Here is a 21,524-nt window from a genome sequence, read left to right as displayed (position 1 = left end):
TATTTGACCTACCATTGGACCAGCCAGAGCAACAGAGAAACACTGAATAATAATAGTATGAATGTTTGTCAAATGATAATGATACAATGCGATAATTGCACATGTAACTTCCAAATTCAATGACATCAGACAGTTTGTAACTTTGTATGCTCGATCATCGATGAACGGTGGTACAGCTGCTCCATGCTTCAAACTTGAGAGCAGTGTAGGTTCAAAATATACAACACAAATCTCTACATACAACATTTTTTTTTGCCTCACTCAATACTGTTTCAGCAATAGAGTAAAGAATTCCCACAGGCATCTGATCTTCAATTCATTACCGGTTCAATCTCTTGGGAAATAAGTAGCAATTTCTTGATTTGCATTGTTTTCACGATGCGGCAGACAGAAGCATGGTTTCTGCAGATGCTTGTGTCCCCGTTTTGCATGCATGAATTGTAGAGCAGACGTCTGTCGTCTCAAGAAACTTCTGAGATTTCACCAGAATCAAAGGGGTATATTCAAGGACCATCTTCTTGCACTGCAAAAATTACAAATAGGACTGCCATGAGAAGAACAGAACTAGAAATGGGCCTTGCAAATGGTTAAAATGGCAGTATTTCATCAGGAAAACCATTCAGCTGATACAAAGTTGCAGGTAACTAAGCTAATTACAGATAAATTTCTAGGTGCTGGGCTTGATCAGCGACATCTTAATGTCTCAAATCGGTATATGCAAGCACATTCGAGAAAAGCATTATAGCATTTGAAATGCTTTGCTTACAGGATGTTAAGTGATTTTCTGTATAAACAACCATGAAAAATGTGTTTGATTCTTTAGTAGAGGCTGATTTATTTTGTATTTCCATAAATGTGACTAATTTACCTGCTGTACATAATTATCTGCCTTGCTGCATGCTTTGAGAAATATCTCGACTATCTCCAGCTGCAAAATTACGAATTCGATTAAGTATGACCCCAGCAATACAGAATTGGTTGTGACCATTGAAAATCTGAAATGATGGCAGTTACCTGCATGTCAGGATCCTTTAGCATGATAAGAACTTCAACAAGAACATGATGGCATATGCCGCATGTATCTCCTCGAGATGGTAGGCGAAGCATCGTTCCCTTTCTGCAGAGATGCACTGATTCACAGAACTTTTCAGGTGTTACCATCGAAACCTCCAAGAAGAAAAGGGGAATGTAGTAGTCAACCAGAGTGATGCACTGTAACAGGGTAAACCATTGGCATACAAAAATTAGTCTGACGAAATTAGCATGTTCTGATTCCAAGGCGGGCATTGAAATTTATTCAGACCTGCTGTTTTAGAGGTCCAACGTTTGCGCATGCATGGTGGAGGATGCTAAGAATCTCAGTTTGGGTTTCATTTTGTTGGAGGTAGAACAGTGCTTCCGTTGAGTACTGCTCGCATAGTTGACACAGCTTTCCATTGGCTGAAGTTAACCCTGTCTTCTTGTTTTCAAGGGGAAAGCTTTTATGAGCTGAAATACATGACAAATTGACCGTAGAGTCAAAAACTAATAAGTTGAATTGTAGAACGAAATCATTCTTATGCTGAAGATATAACCACTGTGTGATATCTGACCTACAATTTTATTACAGGTGAAGATAGAGTTTTCAAGTGAAAACAAAATTGTAGAACGGAATCATTCTTATGCTGAAGATATATTGACCACTGTGTGATATCTGAATTACAATTTTATTACAGGTGAAGATAAGAGTTTTCAAAATGAAAACAAAAATAGATAAAATAAATGTAACTCATGATGTCTGATATGCAGCAGATGTGTCAAGCAAGACTGGTCAGAAATGCAATTCTCATAACATTCGTCATCAGCAAACACACAGATACCAATTTTACTATTATGTGCTTGTGCAATCTTAGACCAACGCATATAACGTGATGTGGAATAATTAATGTAGATCAACACATAAATGTATTCCTTTATATTTTAGAACTGTAGAGAGTGTTATATTGCTTGCCATTGCGGCGCTTGATCTACTTAGAATTATCATCAGAAACACCAATTGATATGAAAATAAGAATGGAGAAAATATTAGTAACATTATTCATTCTCATAATGAATTCATGACTTACCCAATACATTAAATGAATCTCTGCTCTCCGCGACTGCAACTGAAAATGCTAATACCAGCACAAAAGCAAAGCTCCTTATGGAACACATTTTGCCTGCTTGCAGAATTGCAGATTAGAGAAACAGAAGCTGGAAAGTTAAAACTCCAAAGTATCCAACTGAAAGTTGAAGCTGTGTGCATCAGACGACCAGAATGCATCTCAGAGGTCAATCATGCAGAAGTTTTCCCCAAAATGGTTGACTAGACAGATTTACCCTCCGGTTGCTTAACTAAAATTTCTCCATATGGCCAAAAGAAAGCCTCAAATAGATCCCTTCCTCCTCTCTCACATTCCAAATCTAGTGTTAGATCTTACAGGAACGCTTCAGAATCCCAATACAGTGGATTTCAGCCCATCTCAAGACCAATTTTTGCACAAAAAAAATCAACAAACTCGGTAACGCTGGATTAGATTTCTAGATTAGATCTCACACTTCCACAAACAATGCATACACGAGTTGCGCACCAAATCAGCCAGATTCAGCTTCCCCACCGAAACAAACGCTAGAAAGATCCAAAATTTACTTCCTTTTCATCACTACAGACGCTCGAATTCGTAAAGCATAAAACTTTCTCTTCCGCTACTAACCTACCTTGGTTCGTGGGAGATGAAATCAACAGCTCATGATACTCAAATCGAACCCCCCATGGTTACGGAATCGAATCGGGCAGAGAAAATCAAGAAACAGCGAGTGGTTGCTAAGAATAAGCTAATATGGATCAAGGAATCAAGCATGGGCTCACCTTGTTGCTTCTTCGCTCTCTGTCTGCTTTGTTCTTGGAACGGGGTGGAGAAGTCAGGAGAGCAAGGGAATCTTCTTGAACTTATTGATTTTTTTAAAAAATCTTAATCATTTAAGCTTCTTTAATACTACAAGATTTGTAGGAGTAGATGATTAGATGTAGATGAATGCAAGATTAGATTAATGGCTTGTGTTGCATGAGCTATGGACAGGACAGGAGGAACAAAAAGATTCTTCTCCTCCCTTCCAAGCTAAGCTGAACAACGACAGGAGTGGATGAGAAAGTAGATTTTTTTTTTTCAAAAAGAAAGGAGATAGTTTTTTTTTGTCCCCCAAAATTTTAGACAGAATTATGTTTGCCTCTTCCTAAGTTAGTTTTTGGTTTTTATTCGATTTTGGAGTTATGATGAAGAGATAAGAAAAAGAAAAATCAGATAAAAGATTCACACAACAGGTTGTTGTAAACACTTCAGTTCCTTCCTAATAGAAGTGCAAAGTCACTGTCGTGGCTAGATTTGTGATTATTCAATTTCGACCAAAAGATGCTGGTTTGTATGATTTTGTTCCGCGGGTTTATACGTGCCAAAAAGGAGTACTCCTATTCCTTTGGTACAGCATACTTTTTTCTCAAAAAATAAATAGAAATATGTTAAAATTATTTAAGGGCAAAAAGGTCTACCCATTGATCTTTCGACATATTTGGAGCTTTAAATTTTACAGAATTTCAACCAATATATACAACCCGTTTCGAATGAAATAAAAAAAGAGACAAACATATCCAAAATTGTAAATCTAGAAAAAAATATAGTTGTAAAAATTTAATATCGGTGCACTGTAAATGTATAACTGAGTGTAACTACATGTAACTGAGTATAAGTGCTAACACTCTGTACAAGTGTTGTGTAACTGATTGTAATTGCAAGTTAGATCTATGCGTACACGAATCTTTGATGCAAGATTCTATGAATGAAAAGAAAATCTAAAAATAAGACTCTAAACATCTATCGCAAGTGAAATAGAAAAAAAAAAGAATACAAGGAGATATAGTCCAAGCAAAATAAATTGCATGGATAAATGGCACAAGAGTAGAATTACTGTGTAGTTAAAGGGAAAAAATATTAACAAAAGGATAAATGACACGAAGACTGGAATTCATGTCTAGTTAAAGGAAAAAAAAGATAATAAAGTGGGATAAATATGGCACAACAGCACAAGACCCTACTACGGGAAGGGGAAAAAAATGCGTCGACAGCAGGGTTCGAACCTGCGCGGGCGAAGCCCAACAGATTTCAAGTCTGTCTCCTTAACCACTCGGACATATCGACTCTTTGCATGAATGGCACAATTGAGCTATTTAATACTATAAATGTAAGCCTTGATGGGCCGAAAGGAATGTCAGGGCACGCAAGCAAGCGGGCCTGTAAAAAGGCCAAGACCTGACAGGCTGACACGGGCTCGGCCCATCAAGTTTGGTAGTATCCAATTACTGCGCCTCACCGATCACCGCAGACACGGCGACACCAACCGGCAAACCAGTCTCCCCCATTCCTGCTTGCTGCACCTGCACTTAGCGTTGGTTGTTGCCATGACAAGACGAGAGAAACACGAGGTGACAGCAGTAGCAACAAGGAGTATAACTTCTGGGAATAAATCTGAACTTGCATTTGTCCAAAAAAGTCAAGTTCTGATGATAATATGAAAGGTATGCATATGTTCAGATCATCTTTAAAAGTTTTTTTTCAAGACAAAAGAAATACTAGCAGCAGAGCTAGCTAATATAAGGGATTTTGAAGTGACGGGAGCAGCCGGCCGGTGGTCGAGCAGTATTGATCGATGAACCGCCCAAGTCCCAATTGCCGACCATGGCGAATTGGTGATGCATAGGTAAGGTAACCAATCAACCGCCCAAACTGCAACTGCTATCTTGCTCCCTCTTCCCAATGCGATAGCAGCTAGCTGCGAATTCATTTCATGGCAATGGCCGCAAGAACTCGCCGAGAAGTTCAGAACACTTGCACTGATGGTATGATGTAAGTTTGTTAGGATTGGGATATTAGCTAGTATCGTTTTGCTCAAAGTAATATCGTATCGTAGGATCGGGATACTATGAGATTTTCTTTTTTTTAAGTTTAATTAATATTTATATTGATTATATATAGCCATTCTATATAAAAAAATATAGTAATGATATATGTCATGCAAATAGAGACATTTATCAAGAGAAATCACGTTAGTTTTGATATATTTAACTGATTTTCATATAAATTTGAGCATATTTAGTTACATTATATTCAAACCATGTTATTTTAAATAATACTTTGTAGGGATCGTAGGGATCGTATTTTGTAGGTAGTATTTTGTAGTATCGTAGGGATCGTAGAATCGGGATACCACCTAAGATTTCGTAGGATCGTGTAGTAATGAATAGTAGGATCGAGATACTATGAAAATTAGGATGCTAGATGGGATCGGTATCGTTTCAGCTTGGTAACATCGTAGTATCGTAAGATACTAGAATACGAATCGGGATACTGACAACATATGATAGTGATAGCTCGTAGCCAGCAGTTGCTCTGCCGTGGCGTGCATGCAATGAGAGCCATTGAGTGAACCCCAGCTATCTTATGTGCTACCCGACTGATCGTGCAAAGAACAACCCAGCTAGTATATCTGAAAGAATTCAGACTTCAGCTAGGTGCAGACGTGCAGTGCAAATGCAAGGTACAGTAAATTAACTTGTTGTCCGTTCATTGTTTGGATGGGCAATTGACAGAGATCATTGGTCGATCGGTTTGGTGATCGTCTCGATGCATGAATCCTACCTAGGTCAGTTGAAGCCTGAAGGAACTCTCCAATTTCTGAACGAACACAATTAATATTCAGTTATCCGCAGGCTAAGGAAATCTGCTACCACTACACTATAGGAGTATATAGATGAACGCACCATAGATGGACGACCTACCTTAGCTTGCATCGATAGTCACGAATCACTCAAACCAAAGATTCTACAGTAGATGTATAGCTCCTGATTCTACGCCATCTTCTTCGTCCAAATCCTACCACTAGAAATTAAAGAATTACAAACATATCAAGGCACACTTGCAGAGTTTCAGCGTTAGAATAATATTTGCATGGTTTGTCCAAACTCCACAACACAACAGTACGCAAATCTTGCGTAGGTAGGAAGCAGCAGCTAGACAAGAACCCAATGCATGTCCAGGATCTTGGTCCTTTCTGATTTCCATTTTTCTTTTTGATATGTATAAGCCGAGCTACTACAAGTACATATTCAGTTGATCAACATTTGCTGTCACTTGCCAACCCTTTCAGAATGAAAACGACAATTAACAATCTAGCTAATGCCAAATACATCAAAGATTTAGGCAAACAACGTAGAGTACTTAATTTTGCAATTAATTAACTCTGAAACTGACAGCCTCTTCTTCTCTACTGTCCAAGAGCGCCCTGACCCTGAGACATTGAAAGCGTGCAGGCCGTTTGGTGAGAGGTCCAGCACTCCAGCTACCCCAAAACCAAACAAAAGCCGTGTTTTGTTAAGACCTTCATGGCTCACACACTGATCTTAATTGCCTTGTCTTGTGGGGTTAATTAACACGATTCATCAATCAAAATGCATGGAATGGATCAACCCACATGTGCAATGTTCATGTACAGAATGCCTAAACCCCACTTCTGCTTGGCTCTTTTTAATGCATGGTTCCTAGAAAGATTAGAAAGTGGTGAGATCATTATCTTATGATTTACTCCTTGTGCCCTCTGTGTATGTGTGATCATTATCAACTATCAAGGCAGTTGGTCAATGGTCATACCTGCCACTGCCATTACATGATCATCTTGAGGACATATCAATTTATTTTCTCCTTTTTTTTTAGTTCCTGCAGACTTGCACTTCATGATGATTCTTTAATAATTGTGATAGGAGTAAAACAGCCTTGATTAATTACTCCTTGCAGGGACCTCTGCAATATGTATATATAGGTCCAGATACTACTTATGTAATATGCATAAATCTTTTTCAGGAAATATAAAATAATGCCTTGCATAGAGATGTACACTACTGCTCATAGCTAGAGTAAAAGAAGCCCAATAACACAGCTACTACATCCAACCATTTGCAAAATTGAATTCAGGCAATTAAGCAAAATTCAATTCAGGCAATTAAACGGTAGTACTACCGAATGTCCAGATCAAGAGTGTGCCCTAGCTACTTGTGGACCAAACAGAAAAACAGGGGAAATTAATGGGCTAGCTTGTTGTGGGTGGTGCCATCCATGGATGGAGCGGTTTACTATATTTATTTATTTATTTTTTGCTCATCTCCACGTACGTGGATGCAATGCAGATGAGTAGCATTCAATTGCGATACAGCGTGGTACCGCTTGTTTATTCAAGACCTTGAAGCAGAGATTGTACTGCCTACGGTACAAAATCATTTGCATCCCTTGGACTCTTTGAAATACTCTCTCCGTGCAAAAAAAAACAAATACTTCCTCCGTTTTTTAATAGATGACGCCGTTGACTTTTTCTAACATATTTGACCATTTGTCTTATTCAAAAATTTTATGCAAATGTATAAGATATAAATCACACTTAATGTACTATGAATGATAAAACAACTCATAACAAAATAAATTATAATTACGTAAAATTTTTGAATAAAACGAATGGTCAAACATGTAAGAAAAAGTCAACGGCGTCATCTATTAAAAAACGGAGATAGTATAAGACTGGTTATGACACATTCTAGCTCCGGTTGTGTTTAGTTCCACACCAAAATTGAAAGTTTGAAGAAATTGGAACGATGTGACTGAAAACTTGGAAGTTTGCATGTGTAGAAAAGTTCAATGTGACGGAAAAGTTGGAAGTTTGAAAAGAAAAGTTGAAATCTAAATAAGACCACAATGAATCTGGACAAAGATATATCGAGATTCAAAATACTAGTATGTATCATATTTCATACTCCCTCCGTTTCGCAATGTAAGTCATTCTAGCATTTCCCACATTCATATTAATGTTAATGAATCTAGATAGATATATATGTCTAAATTCATTAATATCAATATGAATATGGAAAATGTTAGAATGACTTACATTGTGAAACAGAGTAAGTACTATGTTGGTTTTTTATGGGACGGATAGAGTACTTTGTGTTGATATGCTTGTCTTTCCATTTGTTCTTGTCGCTGCTGGTTTTGAAATGAGTAGTTTAAAAAGTTTTAGTACCAGTTCGCTTTTGTACTAATGTACTAGTGGGTACTACTAACTCTTGTGCCATATGTTTCTAAATATATAAAAGAATTATAATAGATCAGATATATCTCGTTTCAAAATTATCTTTTGAATAAACTTCATTTAAAAATTTAACCTTGTAGTTTTTGTACATGATGATTGGAAAAAGGTTAAACAATACACTGGACCAAAAATAACGTTGTTTTCTAATATTTAAAATCTCACGCAAACTGAACATAGCATAGCTGATTACAGATTTCTTAGGATGGAACTTGCTCATCCGCAAGTCCTAAACATGAAATGGGTGTTCGTATTTGTAATAATTATTCTTTCAGCAGCATGTTAACAATAATAACATTTATCATAACCTCACCGATCTTAAAATATGTCACTCTAATTTCTTGAAGAGTTAGATATGCTCATAGTGGTAAGATGTATGTAGGGGGTGAAAACGGTACGAAAACGGACGGAAACCATCTTTATCGTTTTCGTTTTCATATTTTTTTTCGGAATCGAAATCGGAATCGGAAACCCCGGATACGAAAACGGAATCGAATATTATCGAAATCGAAAGCGGAGCGAAAACGAACCGGCGCGAATACGGTAACGAAAATTTATCGGAATAAAAAACCCCTCAAACTAATAAATCTAATTAAATAAATTATCTATGTTTAAAAGAGTAATGTTGTTGATAAATCCCAATGTAGCACAAAAAATATTCTTATGTAATTTTAGATTTGCATAACAAATATTTTTTTAAAAAATAACAGCCAAACACCATGGTATTCACTATTTAGTGCTTAAAAAAGGAATTAAGGGTATTTCAGTCACAAAATTTATGGTAATTCCGAGGAAATTTCCAGAAATTCCGAGAAAATTTCCGGAAAGTTTTCGACCGATTCCGAGTTCCGATGGAAACTGCCCTTATCATTTCCGATTCCGTTTCCGAGAAAATATTTCCAAATTCGTTTCCGTTTCCGAAAAATTCCGAAAAAATTCCGACCGACATATTCCGTTTTCGAAAATAGGTCCGAAATCCGGAAAGTTTCCGTACCGTTTTCACCCCTAGATGTATGTATGCGTTTACAAGGGTGAGTGTGCTTACATGTTTAAGAGCATCTACGAATTTGTACAATGTTTTAAAAAAATATTTAAATTCTCAACCATTTCCATTGAGCAGAAAATTCCCACTGAAATTCTAGCTGGGAAATCCTACTCCTAATAAATCCTAGTAGGCCAACACCAAGTCAACAGTCAACTCTGCTACCTCGGATCTGAGTGAGTGAAGAGGTGAGCAGCAGTAGTATAGCAATAGCAAGCGGATTAATTATATTAAGAGGACGTGCAAATTAATTAACTAATTAATTAAACACCCAACTAATCTCCACTAATAAAACCGTATTACTCCCGGCCACTGACACCGCAGCGCAGCATAAGAAGAAGCCACTCGCCGCCGCGCTCTCTCGTCTTCCTCCTCACTCTCTCCAGCTTCCCTCTCCTCGAGCTCGAGATCTCTTCCTCCTCCTCGATCGCGTCCATCCATGGCGGCGGCCAAGAAGGAGAAGGAGGAGGAGGAGGAGGCGTCTAAGCTCCAGCTGAAGCCGGCGGGGAGCAAGGTGTTCTCCAAGCTGCTGTCCAGGGAGAGCGCCGCCGCGGCGCCGTCGTTCAGGGTGTACTACGGCGTCGCCTCCGCGGGCTCCGTGCCCTTCCTGTGGGAGTCGCAGCCGGGCACGCCCAAGAACGCCATGTCCGACGCCGTGCTGCCGCCGCTCACGCCGCCGCCGTCCTACTACACCGCCGGCAAGGTGTCCGCCGGCGGCGGCGGCGGCGGAGGAGGAAGGAAGTATGGGAAGCACGGCATCCTCAGGTTGTTCGTGCTGCCCAAGATCAGGCTGCGGAGAGGCGGCCGGCCGGTGTCGGGCTCGCCGACGTCGTCCTGCGCCTCCTCCACCTCGTCGTCGTCGTCGTCGGCCTCGTTCTACTCGTCGTACTCGCTGTCGTTCAGGAGCACGCAGTCGCCGACGTGCTCGTCGATGAGGAGCCTGCAGGGGCACGGCGGCGGCGGCCGCGCGTTCGGGGACGACGACGACGATGACGACGACGGCGGCGACGACGACATGGCGGCGTCGACGGCGTGCTTCAGGGTGCGGCACGAGAGCTTCAGGGCCATCAAGAACTGCCGCGTCGCCATGACGGTGAGGAGCGCCATCTCGTCGGTGGCCGCCGGCGCCGGCGCCGGCGGCCACGGCTCTAGCGCCGCCGTGGCGCAGAAGGCGGCGTAGCCTCTCCTCTTCTTGCCTCGTAGTTCACGCTGTCTGTCACTGTTACTCGGCTGCTGTTTCAACTTGGGGTGTAATTTGCAGGTTTTAACAGTGTTCTATTTACCATATGCATATATATGTGGCTTTTTCATGGAGTGATATTTATGGAAGAGTTTAATTACTATCACCAAAGTGTTATATGCTTAATTAATTAAGCTTGTATGAAGTATATATGGAGAATAATATATGAGCATGCATGGGTGTGCTAGAATGGTAGAATCTATATAAATTGATGCCCCTTGCATTGCAGATCATGGCATCTCCTTGGAACTGATTTTGAATCTGTAAATTCTACATATTCATGCATGGTGTTATATTATTTTCATGTTTGCAAAATTTGTAATTTTTCCTTTGCACGCCTTGTATGTTTATGTATACACGGCACAGAGGCTGGAAGATTCTTCCACTATATTTATGAGAAATTTCGCAGTTCTTTATATTTATGAGAAATTTTATAGGAGAAGGTACCTCATTTTATTGTAAAATTCGGTAGCTCTAGTATATATGAGGTATCAAAAGGTACTATTTTTTACACTAAAAATTCAGTAGCTCTAGTATAAGGTATCAAAAGGTACTAACTTTTACACTATAAAGTGATATATTTAAATAACTCTTAAGGATCGTAAAATTACTCTTTATTTATATCGATGTTTTTCTGCTTCTATATATTTCTAATATCGTTACATTTATTTGCTAGGACATGTTTCGATTTTATGGGATGCCTACGAAGAGGACCAGCTACGTGTTATTGTGCATGCACTTATTCTAGAACAGTGGTTTCCCCCTAGCTACTTGTGTCGTTGAGAAATCAATGCGGATGGCCGCAGTGATGATTGATTCTGAATCTGATCATGAACAGAGACGCGCACAATGACAGAGAGTAGCTAGGTTCCTAGAAACATAATTGATTTTTCGGTACAATTTTGTAGTTGTTTTTGACATATTTGATAGTAGTAGTATATACCTTTTGAACATGATTCAAAACCATTTACACACATGCCGGACTTGGTGTGCTTAATTCAGTGTCTCTGAAATCTGAATGATGCTACTCTCATGGACACTTTGCAGTTTTGAGTGTCTGAATAACGTCTTCATGCATTTGCACTATAGCTTATTATTCTGAAAACAGAAGGAAAAAAAACCATGTATTGATACGTGCAGAACATGATGGCCCAATCTAATTAATTCAAATTAGCTATGCATGTTGAGGAGCTGTAACAATTAAGGAACAGTACTGAGTAGGGCTATCAGTACGTACAATTTGGCCATAGATTTTTCCCCCATCTGAAGGGCATCAGGACAGTGGAGGAGACATTGCAAGGACATTTCCAAGAAGACAATGATCAATTATATTAATTTTAGACAGCTCACTTGACAAATATACATGTATGTCCCCTTACTTAATTAACCCCGGTCTTAAGAGCTAATTAATCCATCGACATTAGTTTAACTCACACTAACCTCCGTCGATGGCGCCGGTAAGTCCACTCTAATTAAGAGTCTATCAAATACATTCTTTGAAAGCAAAACAAAACAAATGAACTCCTTGCATCAACGGGCTAGCTATCACGTGATTCTATATTTTTAAACCATTTTTAACTCTCACCTGATTAATTAGCTTGTGAGTAACTTGATTGTACTACTAGCTAGTCCCAACAAGTGGGTTTAACGGTAAAATTAAACTAGGTAGCTAATTGGCCGAGATAGATGTAGTAGCAAGAACATGTATTGCTATTGATTGGAATTGATGATTATTGTCATAGCTAGGTGTAACTTGGTTTAGTTAAGCTAGCACAGTAGTCGTATCTTGCATGCTTTACAAGGCACTTCAAAGGATTGGACCAAGCCAGCTAGCAGCATTGGCAAATGGCAAATCATAATATCAACGAGAAGCTAGCATGAACCGTCAGAGTGAATGAGCACTGCATTCAATGTAGCGTCGTCATTTTGTCAGCAAGTAATGGTGTTCCTGCATGTGCAACTACTTTGCAAATCGATCCACATTGCTTCAGATAAAGTGTGTATATAGTTAAGCACCTTCATTAATCTGTAAGGTATGGATCATGAGAGCACAGCTAAGGTGTCGATTTCAAAGAAAAGAAAAGCATCTCGGCTTATGATACATATCATTGAAAGATTAAGGTACTCCAGCATCTTCAAGAACCAATAAATTACATCTCATAACGTTCCACCTATGTAATTCAGTGACGGTGAAAAAAAAAAGAGGCAAAACTGGCAGTTTTATTCAGGCATGTAGCAAGCTAGCTATATTCAGGAAAAAATCAGGCAGCTGAAGAATGAACTGAATGTTTGCTGAATTTACAGACGTTTCGGATATTGAAATTCAGTTTACTCATTCAGAAAAAGTATATGGCACTGTACACGCTTGAGGTTGTAAGATGTAGCAGCACCAATAAATAACTTTGCTTGTTCTAACAATCTGTCTCGAGAGTGCACCTGAATTTAGGAATCTGTCGCTGGTAATTGCATCATAATCGTGATTCATGAGCCTCGGTTCTGAATCTGAAAATGGTTTTAATTATATATCTGTTCCTGTAATCCAGTCTTGTCAAGTCCACTTTTAATACCTAGTTTAAATACTTTTAAGACGGCATGATTATAACATAAAGCAGAATTCAGGCTTAATTAACCTAACTAACGAACAAAACGACGTTCTTTTCATTTCAAACAACCCCATCTAATAAAACTGTTTCAGTGAGACAGAAAATGATGTGAGCGATCGATGCATAAGTCCTAACGCCCATAAGGACATGATGAACCAAGCCGTGCTGATCGATTGATGCATATATGCTCTGTTCAGGAGAGCACGAGATTTTAAGAAGTTGCATGAGTAGCCAGCTGTGGTAAAAATTTTAAAAAAAAGAAGCTAACTTTTTAAACCTCTAACTTCTAATTTTTTTTAATTATAAAAGTATTAGCAAACTGTTTAAAAAGCTCGAGATTTTTTAGAAGAAATTTTAGATGTCAGAAGCTCAAAGAAGAAATTGTGAATTTTCTTTGCTCGTCAACTGAATAATTTCGCTGCGTGACCGGTGACGGTTTGCGACAGTGGCCTGTTGTTTTCGCATGGCACACCATTCAATTTTTCAGAGACCGAAAGGAGCAATTCAACGACAAAACCACGTGGAAATAAAGAAACCAATGGATCGATCGATCGATCGGCCACACTCTCTCTCCGTTGCAGACTATGCCAAATACAGTGATGGAATACCAGTTCTATTATCTTTTTAAAAAACTGAGAAATAAGCACTGCTTTTCACCTTTTAAAGAGGCTACCACACTTTTCTACCGTTAATTTAGGATAAAATTAAGCTTTGTCATAGGCGTAGAGGCGATTGGTCTTGTATATTCCCAGCAGTGTGTGCAGGTGCTATTGGCGCATGATTGTAAGCTCGGAGGTGAGCTTGCTGAGTTTTTTTTACAGGTTTTTTTAGTTTCTTTCTAATTGTAGTTTTTAGGGTTTTAGTCTTGTGTTTTCTTCTGCTATATATTGTAACATCGCACAAAATTATGAGTAATAAATCTCGACATTCTTCTAAAATCGAGGTACGAGGCACTGCGAACAATTTTTTTTTTAAAAAAATCCCCTACATAATACTTTCACCGGTTAAAAATATTTGATGCATGGGATATAATTCAATCAAAATATTTAAAAAATTGTTCATCAACTGTACATTAAAATAAATTGTGAAATCTAATAGGTTTAAAACACTATTCCTTATCAAGACAAATATGCTCATGCCGCATTGTTTTTAGGTTTTAAACAAACCATTTGAGAAATTACCGATGGTCATTTTTTTAAAATTTTAATTAAATCTTGTCCTAAATGAATGTTAAATAATTTTGACTGGAGGAAGTATGGTAGTTGATGGAACTGTAGTACTACCTCCATATTTTAATGTATGATGCCGTTGACTTTTTGTCCAACGTTTGACCATTTGTCATATTTAAAAAATTTATGTAATTATCATTTATTTTATTGTGACTTGATTCGTCATCAAATGTTCTTTAAGTATGACATAAATATTTTTATATTTGCACAAAAATTTTAAATAAAACGAATGGTCAAACGTTGGTTGAAAAGTCAACAACGTCATACATTAAAATATGGAGGGAGTATATACTAGTACCCTTTATAACTCAATGGAGAGAAAAATTTGAAATGAAAAAAGAATAAATAAGATGTTATGGGTAATCTAAAAAAAATATTGTGAATGTGAGTTCCTCCGTTCTTAAAATAGTGTAGTTTTAACCTAAAAAAGTATCATAAAAGAGTGAGGTTTTAGAGTGGCCCACTAGAGCTCTTTAATACCATTTCATATTTTTCTTCTTTTTAGTCATTAAACTAATAGTAGTACCTTTTATTCTCTTTTTTTTTCTCCGAAGGACGTAGTAATTTTTTAACCTCATGCTTAATACTATGTTTTTACTAACTAAAACTATACTATTTTAGAAAGATGGAGGGAGTAGTTTTGCTTAGAAATGTCTGAAGAGGTTGACTACGGCCAATACTGTATAAGGCTACGGCCAACCATGTGTGAATCATACGTTAACAGTGCGATCAGCTGTCGCTGTACATACGTAAGTGTAGGTAGTTTCTGGTGCTAGATTGTCGTGTAATGAGAAGGGACATATATGCTAATGACTGTCCTGAGAGTGTGATTAGTCGGTCCAGCCAGTGTTAATGACGTTAATTAATAATTTAATTTGAAATGGACGGCAGCGTCCTGAAAATGAGGCTTGTTACATGCGTCACTGTTTGTGCCCCCTATCTGATGTGTCACTTTATTTTTAAGAACTTGATCGACAAAATTTCTCTGAATTAATCGACTCAAAAGTAACAGATGAACTGAAGAGTTCGTAATTCAGACATTCAGTAGCTGCTGTACTGACTAGTTCAGCTTCCCTTCCCTGGTCAGCATAAAAATATGAGACGTATATAGTATCTATTTTTCTCTCTTTTTATTAAAAAAAATTAAAGAGACACATACCTATCACATATTTTATTTAAGAATTTCCAAAAACACCAAGAATTTTTTTTTTGAACGGAAAGAAAAAAACACCAAGAATATTTAGTTTCAGAAAATTGCTGGCATCCATTAATTGGTGTGTTTCTGCAATGCGTCGGCGCAAGTTATGAGGGAGAATGTTGGAGAACAGTGGAATTTATATGCAGCTGTCTGAGCAACGGCATCAACTGTGTGTCAGTATCGGTTAGCAGTTCAATTCCCCCCCCCCCCCCCCTTTTTTCACATTAATTCGTTACAAGAATTGTACCTTGTGCCAGCTTAGGAGTGCTGTTGATTAGTTTCAGTAAACAGTTCTGATCTTGACCTCCTTTATTTTGGGAGAATAATAGTTCTGGACTGTTGGTGATGCATCATCTTTCATGGCTGTTGATGCACAAGTTGCAAATTGCTAATTTCTAGTTTTGATATTTTGAAATATAAGTGAATTTTCAGTTTTCTCTTATCATTTTACGAACGCGCAAAAGGATTGCACGTCAATGTATTAGAAGGGAAAAGATGTTTTGTTGCACAACGCAATCAGCCAGACATGCCTATGCCGGAGGAAGGGAGAAAAGACCCAAATAGAAAAGGAAAAGGAAACTACTGAAAAAAAGCTTTTACGCGGTATGATATGGGAGCTAAAGTTCTCAAGTTTAAATCATGCTTGACGCATAATTAAATAAAAATAATTATATCCTATTTCTATTCCACGTTTGAGACTTAGGGACCCTCTCATGAGGGGGAGTGGAATATACCAAGTGATTGCCCGCTTTTCGTCATTAGTTTAAGTTCTTTATTGAACTAGTCAAGTGCATTTAACACAATATGATCATTGATCATTCTACGAGTCAGGATTTAGCAGGTGACATCCATCTTGATGCAGTCAATTACAATTACTGATTGCTTGGTAAATGATTTGATAGTGGACACTAACTAAGAAGAATGGAAATGATACTGAGATCCAGTGATTTCATTTCACGTAAGATCCAGTGATGCGATCGGGATACGTTGAAACTTGAAAGATCTTGCCTGTACCAGTAGCCACCAAGTGGAGGAAATAAAATGAGTGATCCAAAAGGGAATCAAAGATGAAAATATGAGTGATCAAGAAACAGAATCTTTAACCGGTGCCATCTATCACGTGTAGCATTAGTAGTAGGTAAAAGGATATATTATTAGAGGCAGGAGAGAGATATCTGAAAAATAGTCCTCCTTTTACACTATTCAACTCTGGAATGTTAAGAACCGAACAGTTGTCACAAAAATTGATGATAATTATTCCCAAAAAAAATGATGATAATTGCGAGCCCTCTAAAAATACACTGGTTAGTTTACATGCTTTTATAAAAATACCTTTTTTATTGGATAAATCTGAAGAAATACTTTTATTTCACAGTGTCAATACCATACACATGATATTCCCGAAAACAAAAATATTCCCGAAAATATCATACACATGAAACAGCCACATTGCTAAATCAGACCAGAAAGGATGTACAGGAAAGGGAGCACTCAGGAACAGTGCCCACAGTGGGAAGAACAAAAACCAAAAAAAGGTAAAAATTGACCTAAGCTAGCCACACATATTGGAATGTAATTTGGAAACATGCCTTATCCTTGTCAGTTTTTCTTCACTGGTAGGATTGCTATGTATCATTACACTTTGTCCTTGTCATCCTCTTGCACACTCATCATGCCCTCCAATTCAGAGCTCACAACGACAGTGACCCGGGTTCTTGTGTCGGGTTCCAGTTGTCGGTGAGCAAACATCCCCCTAGCAAACGCTCATACGGATTTTTCGTCCGCGAACAGGGTCACTGACATGTGGGCCCTTCACCGTTCTGATACACTCGGTGAAGCATGGCTGTTTAGTCTGACCAAGAATGTGATGGAAGTTTTGTAGTCTTCATGAGGTGGGGATGCAGGATCTGGCAATTTGTCATGTACAGTTGTGATAATGAGAAGTTTCATGGTGTTGATGATGGTATATGGCTGGCATGATGATGACCTGGTGACAGTTCTTCTTTGGTAACACTGCCAAGAACAGGTCTCCATGTCTAGATCTTCAGATCCACTGAAATCTGCAGTTAATGGCCTAGTTAGCAACAAACTGATATCAATGGAATGGACAGTAAACTAGCAGTTGATCAGTGTTAATATGCTATACTAGTCGCTGCCGACAAGAGACAGACAGGATTAAATAAAAACTCTCAGCATGTGAGATTTCAAGCTTACACACATTCTGAAGTTATTGCAGCAGTGCAACCGTGTGGCTTGTCAACTTCTGCAGCAGGGAGGATGACTCCTATTATAAGTTCACATCTAGCTCGAGGAAAAATATAATCAGAAGAACAGATCTGGTTTCATCCAAGTGGTAAGCTTTTTAGTAGTACCAGCAAAAGTACACTGCAATGAGTTTACAATGTGCAGAAGATGAACTCCTATGCAAGAACTGGAAACCGGTACAGGACATTCTACTGCGAATCTTCAGAGGGTCAGAAATACACATGGCCAAGGTGGTAAATGGGCTGGTAAATTTCTGCAGCTAAAAAACAGAGAAGAAATAAAATACTTCCTCCAGTGAAAAATTACAGCTCTCCATCACTAACATTTTCTCATTTTATAGTTTATTTTCGTTTGTCCATAGCAAATTTAGTTTACATTCTTCTGTCAGCCAAAGTCTTCAGTGAATCACGGCTTCATGTCGCTGTACATCCTTGTTCAACATTTATAAGCAGAGGGTTTGGTTGAAGAGCTACAGAATTGCCCATGCCACCATAATTTGTGAATGCATCCAAAGCTTTCCATATCGGAACCATCATTTTGACTGGTGGATACACCTTCTGCAAATTAAGGGACTCCGTCAGTCAACGGATTCCTCGTAGTGCACTTGAAACCAACTGAAAGCAGGAAAAATTTACCTTAAAAACACGCACGAGTTTGTCTTCGCTGTGTAGAAGCAACACTAAGCTCCAGTAACATGTAATAGGGGTCACATGCTCATTCAACACTGGCTTTAGGAGCTTGCCAACGGGCACAAATTGACGATGAACTCTTCCACTATAAAAGGTAGCTTTGATGAAGAGAAGATAAAAGAAAATAAATCTACGTGCTGCAGCATATATAAAATCTAAGAAACATGGGAAGTGTCTCTGCAATGCCTGTATTCCTGAAAAACTTTGCATGTTCAGTACATTTTCTCTCAAAAAAGAGAGAAGTATTTGTAGTTATTTAAATTTTGAAGACTTCACTTCCACTACCATGATACCCCTATCTATTTGCAATTGCCAAAGTCCCCTTGGGGTGTCACTAAAATTTGAATAAGTAAGAGTGGAACTTATTGCACCCCTGTAAAAATCCAAATTGGATCTTCATACCTCCAAAAGTGTTGTTCTAGCTGAACACCAAAGGTTGGCATGATCAACAATGACTCTGCACAGGATTAAAATGGTATCAATGAGGAGCACACAATTGCACTTCCATATAAGCATTCCTAATCAGGATCCTGAGTAACAAGGGTATACATCTTTATCCTTCCTTCAGGTAAAAAAATAACTAAACAATCAGTGCAAAATGCACAAAATAGATAATACAGACACTGCCCACCTACCTTTCTTCACAGGCTTATATTTTAAGCATTTTGCAACGGCAAAAGCAAATGAAATACTCCAAAAAGAATTGATGCATAGACTCTCCTGAAACATTTGAGCACAGAAAGTCAGAAACTCATTAAAGTCACAAGCGTATGGTGACACCTTTCTTCTCTTTCTGAATCTTAAGTACCCAAACAAAATCAACATCATGTGAGTATCACTGACAAGGCATGTATGATAAGCTTGTTTTTGAAGAACCTCACATATCTATTCACATCATGAAAAATGTTGGCATTCAGCAATCAGCAAATAAATTTTTTGGGAGAATGCAGTAGGTCACTGAAATAGTGAAGACTCAGCTACCACTTGGGATTATCATCCGAGAGAACAACGACCTTTAACAGCAAGGCATGCAGTACATTCGCAAAGAGGAAAATTTCGCCGACATAAGAGAACAGCACCCTGAATTTGCTCCTCTTGATGTAGATTTCATGGATATCGAATCCTCCCTCGCAGTGATGTTTATACGTGTACACGCCACTCGACATCTCTACTGCTCGATTCTTCATGGTTTCAGGCTTTCAGAACATCAAAACACTCGAAGTCCCAACCAATGGCGTTCATTTCAGAAGCTTTCAATCCTTGAACGAACCTAACAAGAACAACACATCCGCCCAAATGTCTAGTGAATCCCATGATCTCCTAACTGCTGATATAGAGAAAAAAAACGCATCACTGCAAATTAATTGCGCAAATTTAATACGGGGAGACACGAAAAAAAGAAGTCTGTATTTCTACATAGCATTATCAAGTATGGTGATGAAACAACATCCATGCCCACATCAATGCACCCCAACCACCCAAAATGTACAGCAAAGGATCGACGTGAGCGCGCGTACCTGCGAATGAAACGCGAGACGGGTTTGGAGGAGTAAACGCAGACCCGCCGCCGGCGACGGCGGCGGCGGAGGAGGAGGAGGACGGCTGAACGGGTAACCTAACCACCTGCAGCTGCAGGCTGGGATTTCTCCGTGAATTCTAACGCGATGCATCGTAGCCGTCCGTTTGTAGAAGTAATAAATTGAGTAAATTACAGTTTGGCCAATTTTTATTACAATGCCAAAGTTTCACTGTGAAGTTTGAACCACCATTCCAACTAATGTTTTTATTTTATAAACTAGATAATTTACCATTGTTGTACTTTAGGCCACCTTACTTTTTTTTCGAACGCGTAAAAGAATTACACGTCAATATATTAGAAGAAAAGGAGATTTGTTACACAACGCAATCGAGCAGGCAGGCCTATGCTAGAGAGGAGGGAAAAAGAAAAGGGAAAAAGAACTAGTAGTGCAAAAAGACTACTCCAACATACAAGAGGGAGGGGGCGGAGCACACTACACTCCTAGCAAATCCCCAAAGCAGCAATGCCCGCAGAAGACCACAGACGGCCTTCCGAGTGAATGGGCTCAATAAGCACAGAGACCGAGGATAGTGCCGAGTCAAAAACCCTGGAGTTCCACTCCTTCCACAGTTGCCAAGAGACTAGGAGGACCAAGGAGTCGAAGCCTAAGCGAAGATGCTCGGGTAAGCAAGCCCTAGAAGATGGCCACCAATCCTGAAGCGAATTGCCATGGAGAGGGGAGAGGGCAGTCCATCCATGTGGCGACAATGCACGGTGTCATGTCTACCGAGTGAACACACGATCGAGATAAGTCACTTGACTCTTTTTTCAAATACATCAATGATCTAGATTATGTCGGTTTCTTGCATATTGATAAAGTTTTGAAGCTTTATGTAGACCATACTTTTGATATAGGCATGTTGGATGTAGATGAATAAGTGTGTTGGGTGGTCCAAAGTGATGCAAAAGGTAAAAATACCTAATTCAAAGTGAAAAGATTATATAGGAGTAGTCCAAACTGAAAGTTTGGTAATAAAATGCGGTTCAAAGTAGTGCAATTCAGTCTAGTAAATTTGAAGGGCACCTTGGATGATGGTGAATTTGAGGCATTTGATTATGTGGTGTTCTTTTATATAAAAAAAAAGTTGGGATGGCTAGAAAGAGCTAGCCATCCGATGGTATTAAGATACGAGAAGCCACATATTTTTCCAATCCTTCTTTAATCCAGGTGGAATATGAGCAGGTCGAGAGGTCAAACCTAGGTCTGCTGGGCGAAAGCAATCAACCCATACCAACCGAGCTAGGCACGGTTCTCATGGTGTTCTTTTATCTCGATGAAAGATGGGACATGTGAAAATTTTCCGTAAACCGACATCACAACGGCATCTGATTGGTTGAGCTACAACCGATAAGTCATAGAAAAATAAACGAAGCAATAAAAATAATTTATGAGTAAAACTTTTATATTTGTATTATTCATGATATAAGAGCCAATATTGGAAAATAAACTACGATGAAAAGCCCTAAAATCTCTGGTTCTTCA

At 38.7% G+C, this 21,524-nt stretch overlaps 3 protein-coding genes and 1 non-coding gene across 10 annotated transcripts; 1 reads left to right on the top strand and 3 right to left on the bottom strand.

The window, feature by feature from the left end:
- Positions 1-30: 30 nt before the first annotated feature.
- Positions 31-3,110, bottom strand: LOC4327145 (uncharacterized). Of its 2 annotated transcripts, none has more exons than XM_015765196.3 (6): positions 2,888-3,110; positions 2,106-2,198; positions 1,304-1,488; positions 1,015-1,212; positions 869-928; positions 31-523 (listed from the first exon to the last, which is right to left on the bottom strand). In XM_015765196.3, exons 2-6 carry the CDS (start codon positions 2,191-2,193, stop codon positions 374-376), a joined length of 681 nt encoding a protein of 226 aa, XP_015620682.1. In that variant the 5' UTR covers positions 2,194-2,198; positions 2,888-3,110; the 3' UTR covers positions 31-373. The 2 variants fall into 2 exon arrangements, with proteins under 2 accessions (XP_015620682.1, XP_025878792.1); XM_026023007.2 differs by having other exon boundaries at positions 2,737-2,942.
- A 1,019-nt stretch (positions 3,111-4,129) lies between these two features.
- Positions 4,130-4,211, bottom strand: TRNAS-UGA (transfer RNA serine (anticodon UGA)). Its single transcript has one exon. It is a non-coding gene; the product is annotated as a tRNA-Ser (tRNA).
- A 5,347-nt stretch (positions 4,212-9,558) lies between these two features.
- LOC4327143 (uncharacterized) lies at positions 9,559-10,650 on the top strand. Its single transcript, XM_015778821.3, has one exon. It carries the CDS (start codon positions 9,678-9,680, stop codon positions 10,416-10,418), a length of 741 nt encoding a protein of 246 aa, XP_015634307.1. The 5' UTR covers positions 9,559-9,677; the 3' UTR covers positions 10,419-10,650.
- Positions 10,651-17,848: 7,198 nt separating this feature from the next.
- On the bottom strand, positions 17,849-20,130 carry LOC9267411 (uncharacterized). 6 transcript variants are annotated; one of them, XM_015766501.3, is made up of 6 exons: positions 19,980-20,130; positions 19,476-19,789; positions 19,098-19,182; positions 18,865-18,919; positions 18,409-18,547; positions 17,849-18,330 (listed from the first exon to the last, which is right to left on the bottom strand). In XM_015766501.3, the coding sequence occupies exons 2-6, from the start codon at positions 19,647-19,649 to the stop codon at positions 18,187-18,189; spliced, it is 597 nt and encodes a 198-aa protein (XP_015621987.1). In that variant the 5' UTR covers positions 19,650-19,789; positions 19,980-20,130; the 3' UTR covers positions 17,849-18,186. The 6 variants fall into 6 exon arrangements, with proteins under 6 accessions (XP_015621987.1, XP_015621990.1, XP_015621988.1 ...); XM_015766504.3 differs by having other exon boundaries at positions 19,542-19,789; XM_015766502.3 differs by having other exon boundaries at positions 19,476-19,786.
- Positions 20,131-21,524: the final 1,394 nt, after the last annotated feature.

This window comes from Oryza sativa, chromosome 1, assembly GCF_034140825.1.
Source record: "Oryza sativa Japonica Group chromosome 1, ASM3414082v1".
NCBI classification, from domain to species: Eukaryota; Viridiplantae; Streptophyta; class Magnoliopsida; order Poales; family Poaceae; genus Oryza; species Oryza sativa.
Note: the sequence above shows the minus strand (reverse complement) of the source record. Positions and strands in the feature narration are given on the sequence as shown.